General features: G+C 48.3%; 1 protein-coding gene across 22 annotated transcripts; it reads left to right on the forward strand.

Annotated features, from left to right (window-relative positions):
• Window positions 1-262: 262 nt before the first annotated feature.
• USP11 (ubiquitin specific peptidase 11) lies at window positions 263-16,248 on the forward strand. 22 transcript variants are annotated; one of them, XR_013412768.1, is made up of 21 exons: window positions 263-458; window positions 6,918-7,027; window positions 7,199-7,329; window positions 7,642-7,759; window positions 8,156-8,301; window positions 8,443-8,504; window positions 8,630-8,732; window positions 9,133-9,306; window positions 9,397-9,555; window positions 9,938-10,162; window positions 10,295-10,378; window positions 10,483-10,577; window positions 10,961-11,167; window positions 12,072-12,124; window positions 12,256-12,498; window positions 12,591-12,661; window positions 12,945-13,156; window positions 14,975-15,154; window positions 15,237-15,352; window positions 15,527-15,615; window positions 15,709-16,248. XR_013412768.1 is itself a non-coding variant. In XM_077988560.1 (21 exons), the coding sequence occupies exons 5-21, from the start codon at window positions 8,158-8,160 to the stop codon at window positions 15,844-15,846; spliced, it is 2,223 nt and encodes a 740-aa protein (XP_077844686.1). In that variant the 5' UTR covers window positions 263-497; window positions 6,842-7,027; window positions 7,199-7,329; window positions 7,642-7,759; window positions 8,156-8,157; the 3' UTR covers window positions 15,847-16,248. The 22 variants fall into 22 exon arrangements, 18 of the variants coding, with proteins under 18 accessions (XP_077844686.1, XP_077844673.1, XP_077844674.1 ...); XR_013412767.1 differs by having other exon boundaries at window positions 12,945-13,102; XR_013412766.1 differs by having other exon boundaries at window positions 12,945-13,089.
• The last annotated feature ends 208 nt before the right edge of the window (window positions 16,249-16,456 follow it).

The raw sequence follows: 16,456 nt of genomic DNA on the forward strand, positions 1-16,456 counted from the left end.
CCACCTCGGGAACCTCAGCCTCCACTTTCCATGCCACCTGTGCCCATACAGGGCGTTGGAACCCCACAAGGCACTTTTGTCTTTCTTGGTTCCCACTGAAGATTTTACCCCACCTAACCCTTCGACGCGTCTGTGCGCGGGGCCATTTCCAATATGGCAGTAGCCCCGCGACTGTTTGGGGGGCTCTGCTTCCGTTTCCGGGACCAGAATCCGGAAGTGGCTGTTGAGGGGCGTCTTCCAATCTCGCACAGCTGCGTTGGCTGTAGAGGAGAACGGACAGCGATGGCGACGGTCGCAGCAAATCCAGCTGCTGCTGCGGCGGCTGTGGCGGCGGCGGTGGCGGTGGCTGAGGATAGAGAGCCACAGCGCGAGGAGCTGCCAGGCCTAGACAGCCAGTGGCGCCAGATAGAAAACGGCGAGAGTGGGCGAGAACGTCCACTGCGGGCCGGCGAAAGCTGGTGAGGCTGGGCTGCGGTGAAGCCTCGGCAGAGGGGACAGTGGGGGCATTGACAACCGCTGGAGATTCGGCGGCCGAGGGCGGCGGGAAAGCTGCTGCGGGGTGCGGGGGCGGGGGAGTGGCCGACGGGACAGCGGGCTAAAGGGGCGGGGAAGTGTCTTTGAATGAATCGCAACGTCTGGAAAAGGGGCGGGGCCTGTGTGGTGCAGTCTGACGCCTGAGAACAAAATGGGGTTTGTTGTGATGAGACCGGTTTCAGCCCTGGAGGTGGGGCCGGGCCTGCGTAGTGAAACTGCGTAGGAACCTGGGAGGAAGGTGGGTTCTGCGATGTAAGGCGGGGGCGCGGCCTGCGCTGCGTAATGCAACTTTTGGGGGCGGGGAGCGGTCTCCGATTGCTCTGGCGTGGCTGGGAACGAGGCGAGCTTTGTGACGTCAGCAGAAGAGCGGGATGGAGCCGAACGGTCCGAGGGAGGGAGCGGGGACCTGCGTGGGGGAGGAGCTTGGAGCCTGGGAACGAGGTTAGGTTGGTGACGTGAGCCGAGGGGCGTGTTCTGAGGCCGAGGGACGACAGTGGAGGGGAGGTGGTGCCTATAAGGCAGAAAATGGCGCCTGCGAATAAGCAAAGTTTATAATGCGCAGAGGTTTTTTATTCTGGCAGAAGCCTTCCCGAGTCGAGAGAACGTGCAAGTGATTAGCACGGGAGGGGCCTTCCATGTTCAATTGATTTTCTGTCTTGGTACTGTTTTGGTTTTAGAATCAAGAAAAAGTCGTTTTTTTAAAAACCGATAATTTTGATAAATCGGCTTGTTTTACTGATTTCTTGCTAAACAGTGCTTCTTGAGATTTACTGCTTCTGGGTTCATTTTATTTCTGGCCGAGTTGCATCTGGTTTTTTAATTGTGAAATACGTAAGACCTAAGAAGATTGTATAAAACATTTACGCAGCCCAGATTGACGGACATCCTTTTAAAATAAACGGCTACACTCTTCAAAAATGTCAGGGTCGTGAAAGACAAAGGCTGAAGAACTGTTCTAAATTGAAGGAATTAATGCGATTTAACGAGTCATGATAACTAAATGCAACATGTGATCCTCGATTGGATCCTGGAACAGAAAAAAAAATTATTTTAAAAATCAATTTTTTATCATAAGATTATTTTTGTCTCTTTTACTGTAAAAGGCAATGGAAACATCGGTGAAATTTTATTAAAGTGGGTAGATATTAGTACTACTAATTTCTTAATTGTGATCATTGTGGCATGAAAAATAATACCCTTGTTTATAGGAAATGCTGAAAAATTTAGGGATAAGAACTCATTGTGTAAGCAGTTTATTCTCAAATGCCTGAAAAATTAGCATATATAAATTTATATATGGTGAGGGGAAAGGGGAAATTAGGGAGATGTTGGTCAAAGGATACAACATTTCAGTTAGACAAGAAGAATAAGTTCAGATCTATTGTACAACTATAGTTAATAAATTCATTGTATACTTGAAAATTGCTGAGAGATTTTACATGTTCTACCACCCCCCAGAAAATTGATAAGTATGTGACGTAATGGATGTGTTAATTGCCTTGACTTAGTCATTCCACAATGTATACATAAGTCAGAACTTCATGCTGTACACCATAAATATATACCATTTTTGTCCATTTTTAAATAAATAAAAATACCAAAAAAGAATGCATGTAAAGAAACAACGATTGAGCAAATGGGTAAAATATTAGATTTGGAGGATCTGGATGTGGGATATGTGGGAATTCTCTGTATTATTTTTGCCATTTTTCTCAATCTATTTCAAAGTTTAAAAATTAAATAATAATTAAATAAAAACGTGTGAATTCACCATCCAGGTTAAGATTCAGAACACTGTCTTGAGAAATCCTTCTTTGCCCCTCCCAGATGGAAATTCCCCTCCTTGCTCCATGGGAAACTGTTATCCTGAATTTTGAGTTAACAGTCTCTTCCTTTTCTTTGATGTTTGACCACAACTGTATGCATCCCTAAGTAGTATGTAATGTCTAAGCTTTCACTTTATACATATATGGAATATATATATAAAATTCTACTGGATGCATACTGTGAGCCCTTCTCTTCCTATCAGGTGATACATGGTATCCACATGACATCATTGGTGATGTTAACCTTGATCACTTGGTTATGGTAGTGTTGGCCAGGTTTCTCAACTGTAAAAGTACCGTTTTCCTCTTTACGTACGCAATAATTGTTTTTAAAACATGTATCATGTCCAACCATTCCTCAAAATACCCCTAACAGCTTCCCATCTCTTGCAACGTAGATGCTAAAATCCTTACAGTGAATCGTAAGACTTTATGAAGCTGGTCTCCAGCTTGCATTCTGATGTCTTCCCAGATCTCTCTTCTGATTACGCACTCCCTCTCTGTCTCCATCCAGGCCGGCCATATTGGACTCTTGCTGTTCCTCAAACACATCTAACCTTAGGGCTTTTTCGAGTGAGGTTTACTCACTACAGAGTTCTTTAATAACCACACCAGTGAAATGCGTATCTCTGTTACTGGGGAGATGAGTTGAGATTTTCCAGATCGGGAATACAAACCCAAGCCGTGTTTTTCTGCCATTACGTCATACCTTTCCTACAAGAAAAAGCCTCATTTCATCCTGAGAATAAACAAAATAACCACAATGTTTTATAACCCATTTGAAGATGTTCAAAAGGGCCTTGAGGCTTTGGTCCTTGCCTCTTTCTACCTTTGTGGCCTTGTGATTGTGTCACTGGTAGATAGGACATTACATCCTGTCATCCTTGACAATACCCTTTAAAATTACCCCACCAGTACTGGATTTTCTTTTGGGATGATGAACTATTTTGGAACTAGGGAGAGGTTGTGGTTATACAACTGTGAATGTTCTAAATGCCACTGAATTGTTCACTTTAAGATGGTTAATGTTATGTGAATTTCACCTCATTAAAAAAATTACCACACAAGTGTTGGTTCAGTATTGAAGCCCGTTTGTCTCTGCTGTCATGGGTATTATCATGAAGCATTTTTGCTAAACTCCACTTTGTTAATGCTTCTCTATTTAGATAAGAGCAAAGCATCTCAAGGTTCTTTATTGCTGTCCATTTTCCATTTTATAGGGGTTTGCTGAAGTGGCCAGGATATATGTATTTATAAAGCATTTTGAAATCATGGACTAACCCCAAATCATATATCTTGTATCAGTATTAATATTTGCACCTTCTGTCTTTTGTCAGCTGTTAGATTTGGGTGAGAGTAGTTAATTAATTTGGTAATCACAACTGATTTAATTTCTGGGAGAAGCTTATATTTTAAGGCAAATTCAAATCTGTAATAATATAGCCTCCTTGGAAATTTTCACTTTTTCCTTTTGTGGGATGAACCACCTTCAAACACAAATCAGACACAAGAGAAAACTAGAAGACAGAAAATAAAGAATTGTTTAGTAACTTTTTTCCATAAGCACATATTTCATATCATTTCAACAAATTTGAGGAAGCACAAATAAACCTAAGTGACTTTAGCAAGATCAGTTGTACCTGTATATACTGGCAACAAGAAACTAGAAAATTAAATTGTATTATACCATTTATGATAGCATCTAAAAAATTGAATACCCAGCTGTAAATATAATAATTTGGGTGTTATTGGTACAGACCATGACACCTTTGTTGTGACTGCCACCTGGCCTGACAGAGATTGTGAGACATCCTGATTTCAGAGATGTTACAATGATTTTTTTAAAGTGTCTTTGACTTGAAGCAATATGGTAATAATATTCTGTGAAAAATTATGTAAAACGTCAGTCCTCCATGAAATCTATAGAAATTCAACCTGTGGCCAGGTCTGGAAGTTTTGCTTACCACTGTACAGAGTGATTTTAATGTTAATTTTTGTTCAAAATCTGCTCTTAAAAGGAAGTTGAGCAATTCCTACCTTTGCATTGGAAGGTACTGTTAACTATAGCTTTACTGAACAAATTAATTTCATAGACTGGCTACGGAGGCAAGTAAAGCCACAAAGGGTGGATGGTGGTGTGTGTGGTACAGGGTTGGGTTTGAGCACTGAGCCACCAGCACAGAAGAATTTGTTTCCCTGGTGTGAGTGATACGGCAGGGTCTGTGGGGGTCAGTGCAGCAAAAAAAACAAAACCAACAAAAAACTCACAGAAATGTTTGCCTATCCAGGTGACTTGTGACTATTCCAAGATTTGTCTGTCCCTCCATCCTCCCACCTCTCTGATCCTTTCATGAACAAGGGAAAGTTGACATTTTAAAGAATCACATTAATGAGGTTAAATTGGGAGAATCACTTGAACCCGGGAGGCAGAAGTCGCAGTGAGCTGAGATTGTGCCACTGCACTCCAGCCTGGGCGACAGAGCAAGACTCTGTCTCAAAAAATTATGATAATAATAGGTTAAATTGCTGGAAAACCAACCAATATAATGTTATATGTATTTCATCAAAATTTGGTTATGTTTTTTTTTTTTGAGACGGAGTCTCGCTCTGTCGCCCAGGTTGGAGTGCAGTGGCGCGATCTCGGCTCACTGCAAGCTCCGCCTCCCGGGTTCACGCCATTCTCCTGCCTCAGCCTCCTGAGTAGCTGGGACTACAGGCGCCCGCCACCGTGCCCGGCTAATTTTTTGTATTTTTAGTAGAGACGGGGTTTCACCGTGGTCTCGATCTCCTGACCTTGTGATCCGCCCGCCTCGGCCTCCCAAAGTGCTGGGATTACAGGCGTGAGCCACCGCGCCTGGCCTGGTTATGTTTTAAAAAACATTTATTTGAGGCTGCTCAATATTTGGGATAGCCTTTTATGTGTCAGAAATGCCATAGTAGAACAGGTGTATGTGTTTGTGTGTGTTCAGGCAGGAGGAGGTTTATGTCTGTGAGCTTTTATGTCCAAGCCCTGAAGTCCAAGCTGTCAGAACAATGACAGCTAAAATTCATTTAGCACTTACTATATGTCAAGTATTTTCCACACTTCAGGTTTTCTCACAAAGGCAGATTTCAATATAGTTCTAAATGGTTATCCTTATAGTACATATAAGTTTCACCTTTAAAAGAGAGCTAGTTGAACTGTATACTGAAAAATGGTTGATGATAAGTTTTATGTTACGTGTTTTTATCACAGTTTTTTTTTTTGTTTTTTTGGTTTTTTTTTTTTGTTTTTTGTTTTTGTTTTTTTTTTGAGACGGAGTCTCGCTCTGTCGCCCAGGCTGGAGTTCTGCGGCGCAATCTCGGCTCACTGCAGGCTCCGCCTCCCGGGTTCACGCCATTCTCCTGCCTCAGCCTCCCAAGTAGCTGGGACTACAGGCGCCCGCCACCACGCCCGGCTAATTTTTTGTATTTTTAGTAGAGATGGGGTTTCACCGTGTTAGCCAGGATGGTCTCGATCTCCTGACCTCGTGATCCGCCCACTTCAGCGTCCCAAAGTGCTGGGATTACAGGCGTGAGCCACCACGCCCAGCCTTTATCAAAATTTTTAAGAGAACCATAAACTAAGAAATTTATTATAAAGCCAAAATAAATTCTAAATTAAAAAATGAACCATAGCAATATGCAGTCCTTTTTTTTTCTTTCTTTCTTTTTTGTTTGAGATAGAGTCTTGCTGTGTCGCACAGGCTGGAGTGCAGTGGTACAATCTCGGCTCACTGCAACTTCTGCCTCCAGGGTTCAAGCGATTCTCGTGCCTCTGCCTCCCAAGTAGCTGGGATTACAGGCATGTGCCACCACGCCTGGCTAATTTTTTGTATTTTTAGTAGAGACAGTTTTGCCATGTCGGCCAGGCTGGTCTTGAACTCCTGACCTCAGGTGATCCACCAACCTTGACCTCCCAAAGTGTTGGGATTACTGGCGTGAGCCACTGTGCCCCATCTTTTTTTTATTTTATTTTGTTTTTCATTATGCAGTTTTTGAAGGAAAACCTAATGGTTCTTTATAGCATTTTAAATTCTTTGCTCCTTTTAAGCAGATTTTCACGATTTATCAATCCAGTTCTTAGCTCAAGAATTATGCTTCCATTGATATATCCTTTAGAAACAAACATGTAATGAATGGCTAAAGCCTTATAAAATTAGCTGCAGATGGCAGATATCTTGAGCCTGACTTAACTGGGTTATCCCACAGACTAATTCAAATGAATTATCTTTTATTCTAGAATAAAACCTCATGTTTCCTAGCACTATAAGTATGGACTTTTTGTTGGTTTGTTTGCCATTGTTGAGCACATTTTCTGTTTTTAATCAGATTTCTTTTTTAATACTAAGAAGTAATCTAACATACAAATCTGAGCTTCGCTGAATAAATTTTGCTTCTGATTTATTTTTATATGACGCTGAAACTTTTCATCTTAAATTATAATGTGTCGATACTTTCAGTCTGATGGGCATGGGAAGTTGTATAGCTAACCCTCAGCTACCCATGTAATACCCTTGTTACCTGTCTGGGCCCCAGGTTCCTTGTGGAGAAGCACTGGTATAAGCAGTGGGAGGCATACGTGCAGGGAGGGGACCAGGACTCCAGCACCTTTCCTGGCTGCATCAACAATGCCACACTCTTTCAAGGTACAAGGCCTCTGCCTCCTCCTCATCTTAGCCCTGGAGTTCTCTTCCCTTCCATCCCTACAGATGATCATAAGCCTATTCTGTGTGCTAGGTCACTGGTGGGGTGGCCAGAGTTATTTGTCAGTTTCCTTTGCTAATTCTTCCTCTGCCATCTCCACCCCCACCCCACAGATGAGATAAACTGGCGCCTCAAGGAGGGACTGGTGGAGGGCGAGGATTATGTGCTGCTCCCAGCAGCTGCTTGGCATTACCTGGTCAGCTGGTATGGTCTAGAGCATGGCCAGCCACCCATTGAACGCAAGGTATAGTGGATGGGGAGGGTGCATGGTGGGGAGTGGGTAGTAAGAAAGCCTTGTAGGCCCAGCATGGGTCCAGATCCTTGTATGCTGAGTAAGTACACATATGTCTGCTCTCTTCCCCCTCCTAGCTCATCATATAGGTATCTTTGTGTGTCTGCTGTGTGTGTTCCCCTGTGTGGCTCCCTTTACAGACCATTGTATATGTGTGTGTGTATGCTATGTGTGTAAAGCAAAGTGTGTGCTCCTCTTAGCTTAGAGGTCATAGCGCCGTGTCTGTGTGGGTACACCTGTGTCTGCACCCCTCTACCCTTACAGGTCATAGAGCTGCCCAACATCCAGAAGGTCGAAGTGTACCCAGTAGAACTGCTGCTTGTCCGGCACAATGATTTGGGCAGATCTCACACTGTTCAGTTCAGCCATACTGATTCTATTGGTGAGTCTCAGGGTCACAGAATGGGTTGGTGTTCCTAGCTACTGGTCCCAACTCAGTGACTTGAGGATGCATAGAGTTAAGCTGTAGCTGACTGAAAAGGCACTGGTCAGACTTTGGAAGACCCAGAAGGCATTGGCTAAATTGGGCGGAGGCACTGAGGGGATCTCCTAGAGCCCTGAGGGTATGTGAGCTACATTCCAGTGGCTTACATGGTGTGGCAGAGGGTATTTGCTGGAAGTCTCCAGTCTGGAGTTGTGGGCCAGTCATTTGGAGATTGATTGAGGGCACAGGTACTGGGCAAGCATGTGAGGTCTGTAGGGATGTCAGGTATGCCCAGATGAATCGATCATTTTGGGTCTCACAAAGATCTTGAGTGCACTCCATCACCCTGCACAGGCATGGTATTGCGCACAGCTCGGGAGCGGTTTCTGGTGGAGCCCCAGGAAGACACACGGCTTTGGGCCAAGAACTCAGAAGGCTCTTTGGATAGGTTGTATGACACACACATCACGGTTCTTGATGCGGCCCTTGAGACTGGGCAGGTAAGGATGGGGAGGGCTTTTCTGTTCAGGTGGACTGGCAGATAGATTCATCTGGCAGTACTCAGGTTGGGGGAAATTAAGGCTAGGTACCCATAATGTTCTCCATTAATACCTTTTCTTCTTTCTCTTTCTCCAACCCAGTTGATCATCATGGAGACCCGCAAGAAAGATGGCACTTGGCCCAGCGCACAGCTGCATGTCATGTGAGCCCTTGGGGTATCTGATCCAGAGCGGGGGCGTCCCACAGTAGGCAAAATGATTTAGCCCGTGAGCACATTGCACCCCCATGCAGCAGGCCCTCAGCTGACAGTTTCTCATCCAACCCCAGGAACAAGCACATGTCGGAAGAGGATGAGGACTTCAAGGGCCAGCCAGGCATCTGTGGCCTCACCAATCTGGGCAACACGTGCTTCATGAACTCGGCCCTGCAGGTTGGGCCATTATAGTTGTGTCTGGCACAGCCACGGGGTTGGGCTTTGAGAGCTAAGGACTGGGGACAGAGCTGGGGTCCTAAGGGGACTACAGGGCAAGGGGTCAGGCTGAAAGCTAAGGCCCCACAAGTCTGAAATGACACGTCCACATTCATTCCTGAACTATCAGCCTCTTCTCCCAGCTTGTCCTTGTTTTCTGTCTTCTCTCCCCTGCTCTCACGTTCTTCCTTCTCGTGAAATCCTAATGCCTTCTCTCCCTTACTCTCCTGCTCCTCTCTCTCCTCCCTTCCCCTTCTCTCCCATTTTCCTCTCTCTTCCCTCCTGGCTTATTTTTCTGTATCCTCACTTTGAACCTTCTGTCTTCCCTTTGCCTCATTCACTTGACCCCTGGCCCCTGCAGTGCCTCAGCAACGTGCCACAGCTCACCGAGTATTTCCTCAACAACTGCTACCTGGAGGAGCTCAACTTCCGCAACCCACTGGGCATGAAGGGTGAGATTGCAGAGGCCTATGCAGACCTGGTGAAGCAGGCATGGTCTGGCCACCACCGCTCCATCGTGCCACATGTGTTCAAGGTGTGACTCAACCCTGGGCACCCCCGACCCCCTGCTTCTCTTGGCTCTCCTAACTCCCTCTCACTCTGATGACCCTGCCCATCTTCTTAGAACAAGGTCGGCCATTTTGCGTCCCAATTTCTGGGCTACCAGCAGCATGACTCTCAGGAGTTGCTGTCATTCCTCCTGGACGGGCTGCATGAGGACCTTAATCGGGTGAAGAAGAAGGAGTATGTGGAGCTGTGTGATGCTGCTGGGCGACCGGATCAGGTAGGCTGCCCCTGCATTTGCAGTACCATTAACACCACTAAGGCCTCTGCCTCGGGGATTTTCTGGCCTCCCTGGGATACTAACACACCACCATTTTCTGTTAGGTTCCTCTACCCTGACGTCAACTCCAGCCTCACTCCTAACCTTAGCTCCAATACCGTATCTGCCGCCACACTCAACCCAGAGTGAACCCCAGCCCAGTCTCCTGCCCTAAATGACCCCCAGTCTTGACCGTGAACATAGTCTCCGTGTATCCCTAGCTGGAGCTCTGCCTCTGGACTTTAGCAGTGGCCTTCCCCTTCACCCCATTTGAATGCACCCCAAGGCATGATTTCCTCCTACCCTGGGCAAGCCCCACCATCCACCATGACACTATCAACAGGAGGTGGCACAGGAGGCGTGGCAAAACCACAAACGGCGGAACGATTCTGTGATCGTGGACACTTTCCATGGCCTCTTCAAGTCCACGCTGGTGTGCCCCGATTGTGGCAACGTATCTGTGACCTTCGACCCCTTCTGCTACCTCAGTGTTCCACTGCCTATCAGCCACAAGAGGGTCTTGGAGGTCTTCTTTATCCCCATGGATCCGCGCCGCAAGCCAGAGCAGGTGCGGGGCAGTGGGGGCCTGGGGACATGATGAGGGACACGTAGAGTTTGATTAGCTGCCATAGCTCAAGGCTTCCTGCATTAACTCACCACAAGCCCTTTTGGTCTTTTGTGGATACTGTTTCTCCCTTAGCACCGGCTCGTGGTCCCCAAGAAAGGCAAGATCTCGGATCTGTGTGTGGCTCTGTCCAAACACACTGGCATCTCGCCAGAGAGGGTGAGACTGCAGAAGGAGGCTGGATGGGATTCTGGGGCAAGGAGGCAGGAGGGCCTGGGGAGGCCATGCAGACTAACAGCCCCCTCTCCGTATCCCATTCCTAGATGATGGTGGCTGATGTCTTCAGTCACCGCTTCTATAAGCTCTATCAGCTGGAGGAGCCTCTGAGCAGCATCTTGGACCGCGATGATATCTTCGTGTGAGTGGGGATGACGGGGAGATGGCGGTCCCTCAGGAACTTGGTCCACTTCCTTCTGTATGGTCCTGCCTTAACCACCTTCTCTTTCCCTGCTCTGCCTCATTCACTGGGCACCTGCCCTGTGCAGAGCTTCAGCCACGTGCCTTGGGAGACTGAGGCAGGAGAATGGCGTGAACCCGAGAGGCGGAGTTTGCAGTGAGCCGAGATCACGCCACTGCACTCCAGCCTGGGCAACAGGGCGAAACTCCATCTCAAAAATAAATAAATAAAAAAAAAATAAAAATACTTTCAGGCTGTGAGGATGAGTGGGTGGGGCAGCCAGGGCAGAGTTAGGGAGTCTCTGGGGGCCCCGATCAGGTGTGCCTGCTCTCCACCCCCCACAGCTATGAGGTGTCAGGTCGCATTGAGGCCATCGAGGGATCGAGAGAGGACATCGTGGTTCCTGTCTACCTGCGGGAGCGCACCCCTGCCCGTGACTACAACAATTCCTACTATGGCCTGATGCTTTTTGGGCACCCCCTCCTGGTATCAGTGCCCCGGGACCGCTTCACCTGGGAGGGCCTGTATAACGTCCTGATGTACCGGCTCTCGTAAGTGTCCTCTTCCCCAGGGGCGGGGGTGGTGGGGTCTGAACTCCAACTTGGGTGTTCAGCTGCTTATTTGACACCTCCCCTGCAACCAACAAAAGACAGTCCAAACTTTACGTGGACATAGAAGAACTTGTAGGGTTTTTTCTTTCTCTAGACCTCTGGCTTTGCTACTGCCTCTCTTGGGTGCTAGGGATACAGAGGTGAACAAGATGCACAAAACACAGACAACTTCATCTTGTCTTCAGTTGTCTCTCCTGGGGTCAGTTGTGCCTCCTGGGAGAGTCTTGGTTTTTTGTCTTTTTGCTGACAAATTTTCATTGTGCCAAAAATCTAGAGTCTTTACCGTGGCACACAAAACATTGTGTTATCAGAATTCTAGCCCCTCATCTTGCACTCAGAAGTCACTCCTTAGAGGCCTTCCCTGATGGGAAGTTACAGCTGGCATGTGCCTGTCTAGCAGTGGCTTATTAGACTAAAAGTCCACGCTCCACACTCTTTTTTTTCTTTTTTTTTTTTTTTTGAAACGGAGTCTTGCTCTGTTGCCCAGGCTGGAGTGCAGTGGCACAATCTGGTTCACTGCAACCTCTATCTCCTGGATTCAAGCAATTCTCCTGCCTCAGCCTCCCAAATAGCTGAGATTACAGCCGTGTGCCACCACGCCCAGCTAATCACACTCCACACCTCTGACTGGGACACAAGTTCCTTCATTCTCAGGCCACTGCTGACAGCCTTGGCCTCTTCGTGCATTTACGCATCACGCCCTCAGCCCTTTCACACCTCAAATTCAGAATGGTTTACGTGTGGGTCTTCCAGTGGCTTCCCATTATCATCTAAGTAAAATCCTGGGCTCTATCCCCACTGTCCTTGTACCCCTGCCTTGGGAGTCTCCTTTGCTCTGTTGCAGACGCTACGTGTCTAAACCCAACTCAGATGATGAGGACGATGGGGATGAGAAAGGTGAGGGGGCTAACAGTCAGTGGGCGGGGGCTCTGGGTTAGGTCTTACCCACACGGGGTTCGTCTAGGTGTGCATTGCATCTTAGCACTTGAGGCTCACACCTTCCCATCTCTGACATCCTCCTGTCCTAGAAGATGACGAAGAGGATAAAGACGACGTCCCTGGGCCCTCAACTGGGGGCAGCCTCCGAGACCCTGAGCCAGAGCAGGCTGGGCCCAGCTCTGGAGTCACGAACAGGTGCCCATTCCTCCTGGACAATTGCCTTGGCACATCTCAGTGGCCCCCAAGGCGACGGCGCAAGCAGCTGTTCACCCTGCAGACGGTGAACTCCAATGGGACCAGTGACCGCACAACCTCCCCTGAAGAAGTCCATGGTATTCTCCTTTGGCTATCAATGAGGGCTGGGGAGGCCGGAGGGGAGATTTCCTGGCAGCAGGAACCATGACCATCTCTCCCTCGCCCCCAGCCCAGCCATACATTGCTATTGACTGGGAGCCAGAGATGAAGAAGCGTTACTATGACGAGATAGAGGCTGAGGTAAATGAGATCCCAGGGATGGGGGGTACTTTCAGCTCTTGCCCCTCAACTCTTCGTACGTCCTCTCCACAACTCCTCTAGCTAGGAACAGAGCCAAGAGATCCAGGTCAAGCCTGGTCTTGGGGCCTGAACACCTACTGAGAGCCCCAGGGCCTGAGGTTCCTAGCTTCAAAGTCGGTGCTCTGACCCACTCGGTGCGTGTCTCCCCTCCTGGGCCCCTACTCCCCATTTCTCCACCCATCCTCACACCCGGCCACCTGGCCGTCTGCTCACCCAACCCTAGGGCTACGTGAAGCATGACTGCGTTGGGTACGTGATGAAGAAGGCTCCCGTGCGGCTGCAGGAGTGCATTGAGCTCTTCACCACTGTGGAGACCCTGGAGAAGGAAAACCCCTGGTGAGGGGCCAGAGCGGGGCCTGTGTGTGGGGGTTTCATTGGATGGCACTACTATATTTAGCTTTTTTTTTTTTTTTTTTCGAGACAGAATCTGGCTCTGTCACCCAGGCTGAAGTGCAGTGGCGCAATCTCAGCTCGCTGCAACCTCTGCCTCCCAGGATCAAGCAATTCTCCTGCCTAAGCCTCCTGAGTAGCTGGGATTATAGGCACCCGTTACTATGCCTGGCTAATTTTTGTATTTTTAGTAGAAACAGGTTTCGCCATGTTGGCCAGGCTGGTCTCGAACTCCTGACCTCAGGTGATCTTCATCTTGTCTTCAGTTGTCTCTTCCAAAGTGCTGGACACTTCCAAAGTGCTGGAATTACAGGCGTGAGCCACCGCGCCCGGCCTATATTTAGCTTTTTAAATACACTTCTCTCCTCCCTCCTCCACGCTCAAACCTTTCCTGCTACCCTGGCCACCGATCCCCTGAGCAGACTCCTACCCCAGAGCCTTGACCTGGGCTGTTCCTTCTCCGGGAATGTTGTTTCCCAATGATCTTTTTTTTTTTTTTTTTTTTTGAGACGGAATCTCGCTCTGTAGCCCAGGCTGGAGTGCAGTGGCCGGATCTCAGCTCACTGCAAGCTCCGCCTCCCGGGTTCACGCCATTCTCCGGCCTCAGCCTCCCGAGTAGCTGGGACTACAGGCGCCCGCCACCTCGCCCGGCTATTTTTTTGTATTTCTTAGTAGAGACGGGGTTTCACAGTGTTAGCCAGGATGGTCTCGATCTCCTGACCTCGTGATCCGCCCATCTCTTGGCCTCCCAAAGTGCTGGGATTACAGGCTTGAGCCACCGCGCCCGGCCTGTTTCCCAATGATCTATAGGATTTCACTCCTTACGATGCTCAGGTCTCCGATCAAACGTGACCTCATCAGAGAGACCTCCTCTGACTACCCTGTTAGAAATCACCCTTCCCCACCATCCCCCTCCATCCCCTCTCTGTGCTCTTTTCTTCCTAGCCAAGCATTACTTTCTAGCCCAGCGATGCCACTTGATGTGATGCCTTCTATCCGCTTTTGTGTTATTTGTCATCGTTACAGTCAACTCCTTGAGGGTGAAGACTTAAGTTCACTGTGTGTTGCTTCTACCTGTTTATAATAGTGTTGAGTGTTCGGTTCATGCTCAGTAGGCACTTGCAGAATAAACAAAAAGAGAACCAAAACCATACTCTCTAGTCTCAGAAATAAGAGCAGCATGTCCGTGGAGCAGAAATGGAACAGAAATACAAAATAGTTCCAGAGGGTTAAACAAGCAATCAATAAATACTGCTGAATGAATGAATGACTAAAATATGAAGAGAGGAAACTAGAAGGATAGAGGTGGGCTCTAAAATAAGACTAGCATCTCATGGAGCAGAAATCAAACAAAAATGCAAAAAATAGTATGAGCGCATATAGAAAAGACAATCAGTAAGCACTTGACGAGTGAGTGAAAGGATTTTAACAGGAACAGAGCAAACTAGAATACTTGAAGGGCTAATAGTAAGAACAGTGTCTCTGTGAGCCAGACATGGCACATGAGAGGCAGTACAAAGGGCACACAGTAGGTGCTCAGAAAAAGTCTGTTTTGTCTGGGCATGCTGGCTCATGCCTGTCATCCCAGCACTTTGGGAGGCCGAGACAGGTGGATCACCTGAGGTCAGCCTGGCCAACATGGCGAAACCCTGTCTCTATTAAAAATACAAAAATTAGCCGAGCATGGTGGTGCACGCCTGTAATTCCAGCTACTCGGGAGGCTAAGGCAGGAGAATCCCTTGAACTCAGGAGGAGGAGGCTGCAGTAATCCAAGATTGTGCCACTGTACTCCAGCCTGGGCAACTGAGCGAGTCTCTGTCTCAAAAAAAAAAAAAAAAAAAAAAAAAAAAAGAAAAGAAAAAGTCCGTTTGCTGACTCGGGCTCTGTCTGTAGGTACTGCCCCTCCTGCAAGCAGCACCAGCTGGCCACCAAGAAGCTGGACCTGTGGATGCTGCCAGAGATTCTCATCATCCACCTGAAACGCTTTTCCTACACCAAGTTCTCCCGAGAGAAGCTGGACACCCTCGTGGAGTTTCCTATCCGGTCAGGGGCCAGGGAGAGGACGGCTGGGGGAAGACAGGGAAAGGAGGGGGTATACCAGTATTAACCCTCTCCCCACCCACAGGGACCTGGACTTCTCTGAGTTTGTCATCCAGCCACAGAATGAGTCGAATCCGGAGCTGTACAAATATGACCTCATCGCGGTTTCCAACCATTATGGGGGCATGCGTGATGGACACTGTATGTGCCAGGCTGTGGGTGGGGCCTGCTGGGGGGTGATCAGGACCTTCCCAGTGAGTGACTAGGGATGTGAGTCAGTGGTGAGGTTATCGTGGTGGGAGGAGTGACAGAGTGAATCTGGACACTTCTGAGAGGCAGGAAGGGTGGGTGAGGATAACTGTTCCTCCCTTTCAGACACAACATTTGCCTGCAATAAGGACAGCGGCCAGTGGCACTACTTTGATGACAACAGCGTCTCCCCTGTGAATGAGAATCAGATTGAGGTGTGACTTCCATCCTCCCTCCTCCCCTTCTTCCCTTCTGACTCCACCTTCCCACCCCTACAATCCACACTGACTCCTGTCCTCTCCCCACAGTCCAAGGCAGCCTATGTCCTCTTCTACCAACGCCAGGATGTGGCGCGACGCCTGCTGTCCCCGGCCGGCTCATCTGGCGCCCCAGCCTCCCCTGCCTGCAACTCCCCACCCAGCTCTGAGTTCATGGATGTTAATTGAGAGCCCTGGGTCCTGCCACAGACAAAAAAAAAAAAAGCTCTCTCTGCAATCTTGCTTTTCGTGTCCACCCCTCTTCTCTTATTCGTGTTAGGTGCCCCCGCCAGACATTGCAGGCTTAGTTGTGGCTACTGTTTTCCTGTGCCGCTGCATCGCTCTCTCCCAGGAAAGAACAAGTCGTGTCTCCTCCTGGCAGTGCGCGCCCCGCCTGTGTTTGCCCTTCCAGCAGTTGACCCTCCCTTGTAGTCTTTATTTATGGTCGTGCCCTTCCCTCTCCTCAGCCCGGAGTGTTCTGCGTGGGTGGTGATGGGGGTTCACCTGAACACAGAGTGTATTTTCTTATTGAGGCCCTGTACCTTCTGCTGTCTGTGTGTATATATAAAGCGCCAGTCTGCTCCCCGCTCAGCAGTGTGGTTTTTTTCCTCCGTGGACTTAACTAAGCACCAGTTTTGTGCCTGTGTTCTGTGTTCTTATCAAAGGCCAGATGTGTGATGGGTGCAGCTCTGAGTGATTAGTGAGCACCCGCTGTGGGCTGGGTGCTGCTGTTCTAGGTGCTTTGAAAGCACCCTCTGTGTGCCAGGCACGATTCCAAGCACCAATGGCATGCCCAGTT

Source organism: Macaca mulatta, chromosome X (genome assembly GCF_049350105.2).
Source record: "Macaca mulatta isolate MMU2019108-1 chromosome X, T2T-MMU8v2.0, whole genome shotgun sequence".
In the NCBI taxonomy this organism is placed as follows: Eukaryota; Metazoa; Chordata; class Mammalia; order Primates; family Cercopithecidae; genus Macaca; species Macaca mulatta.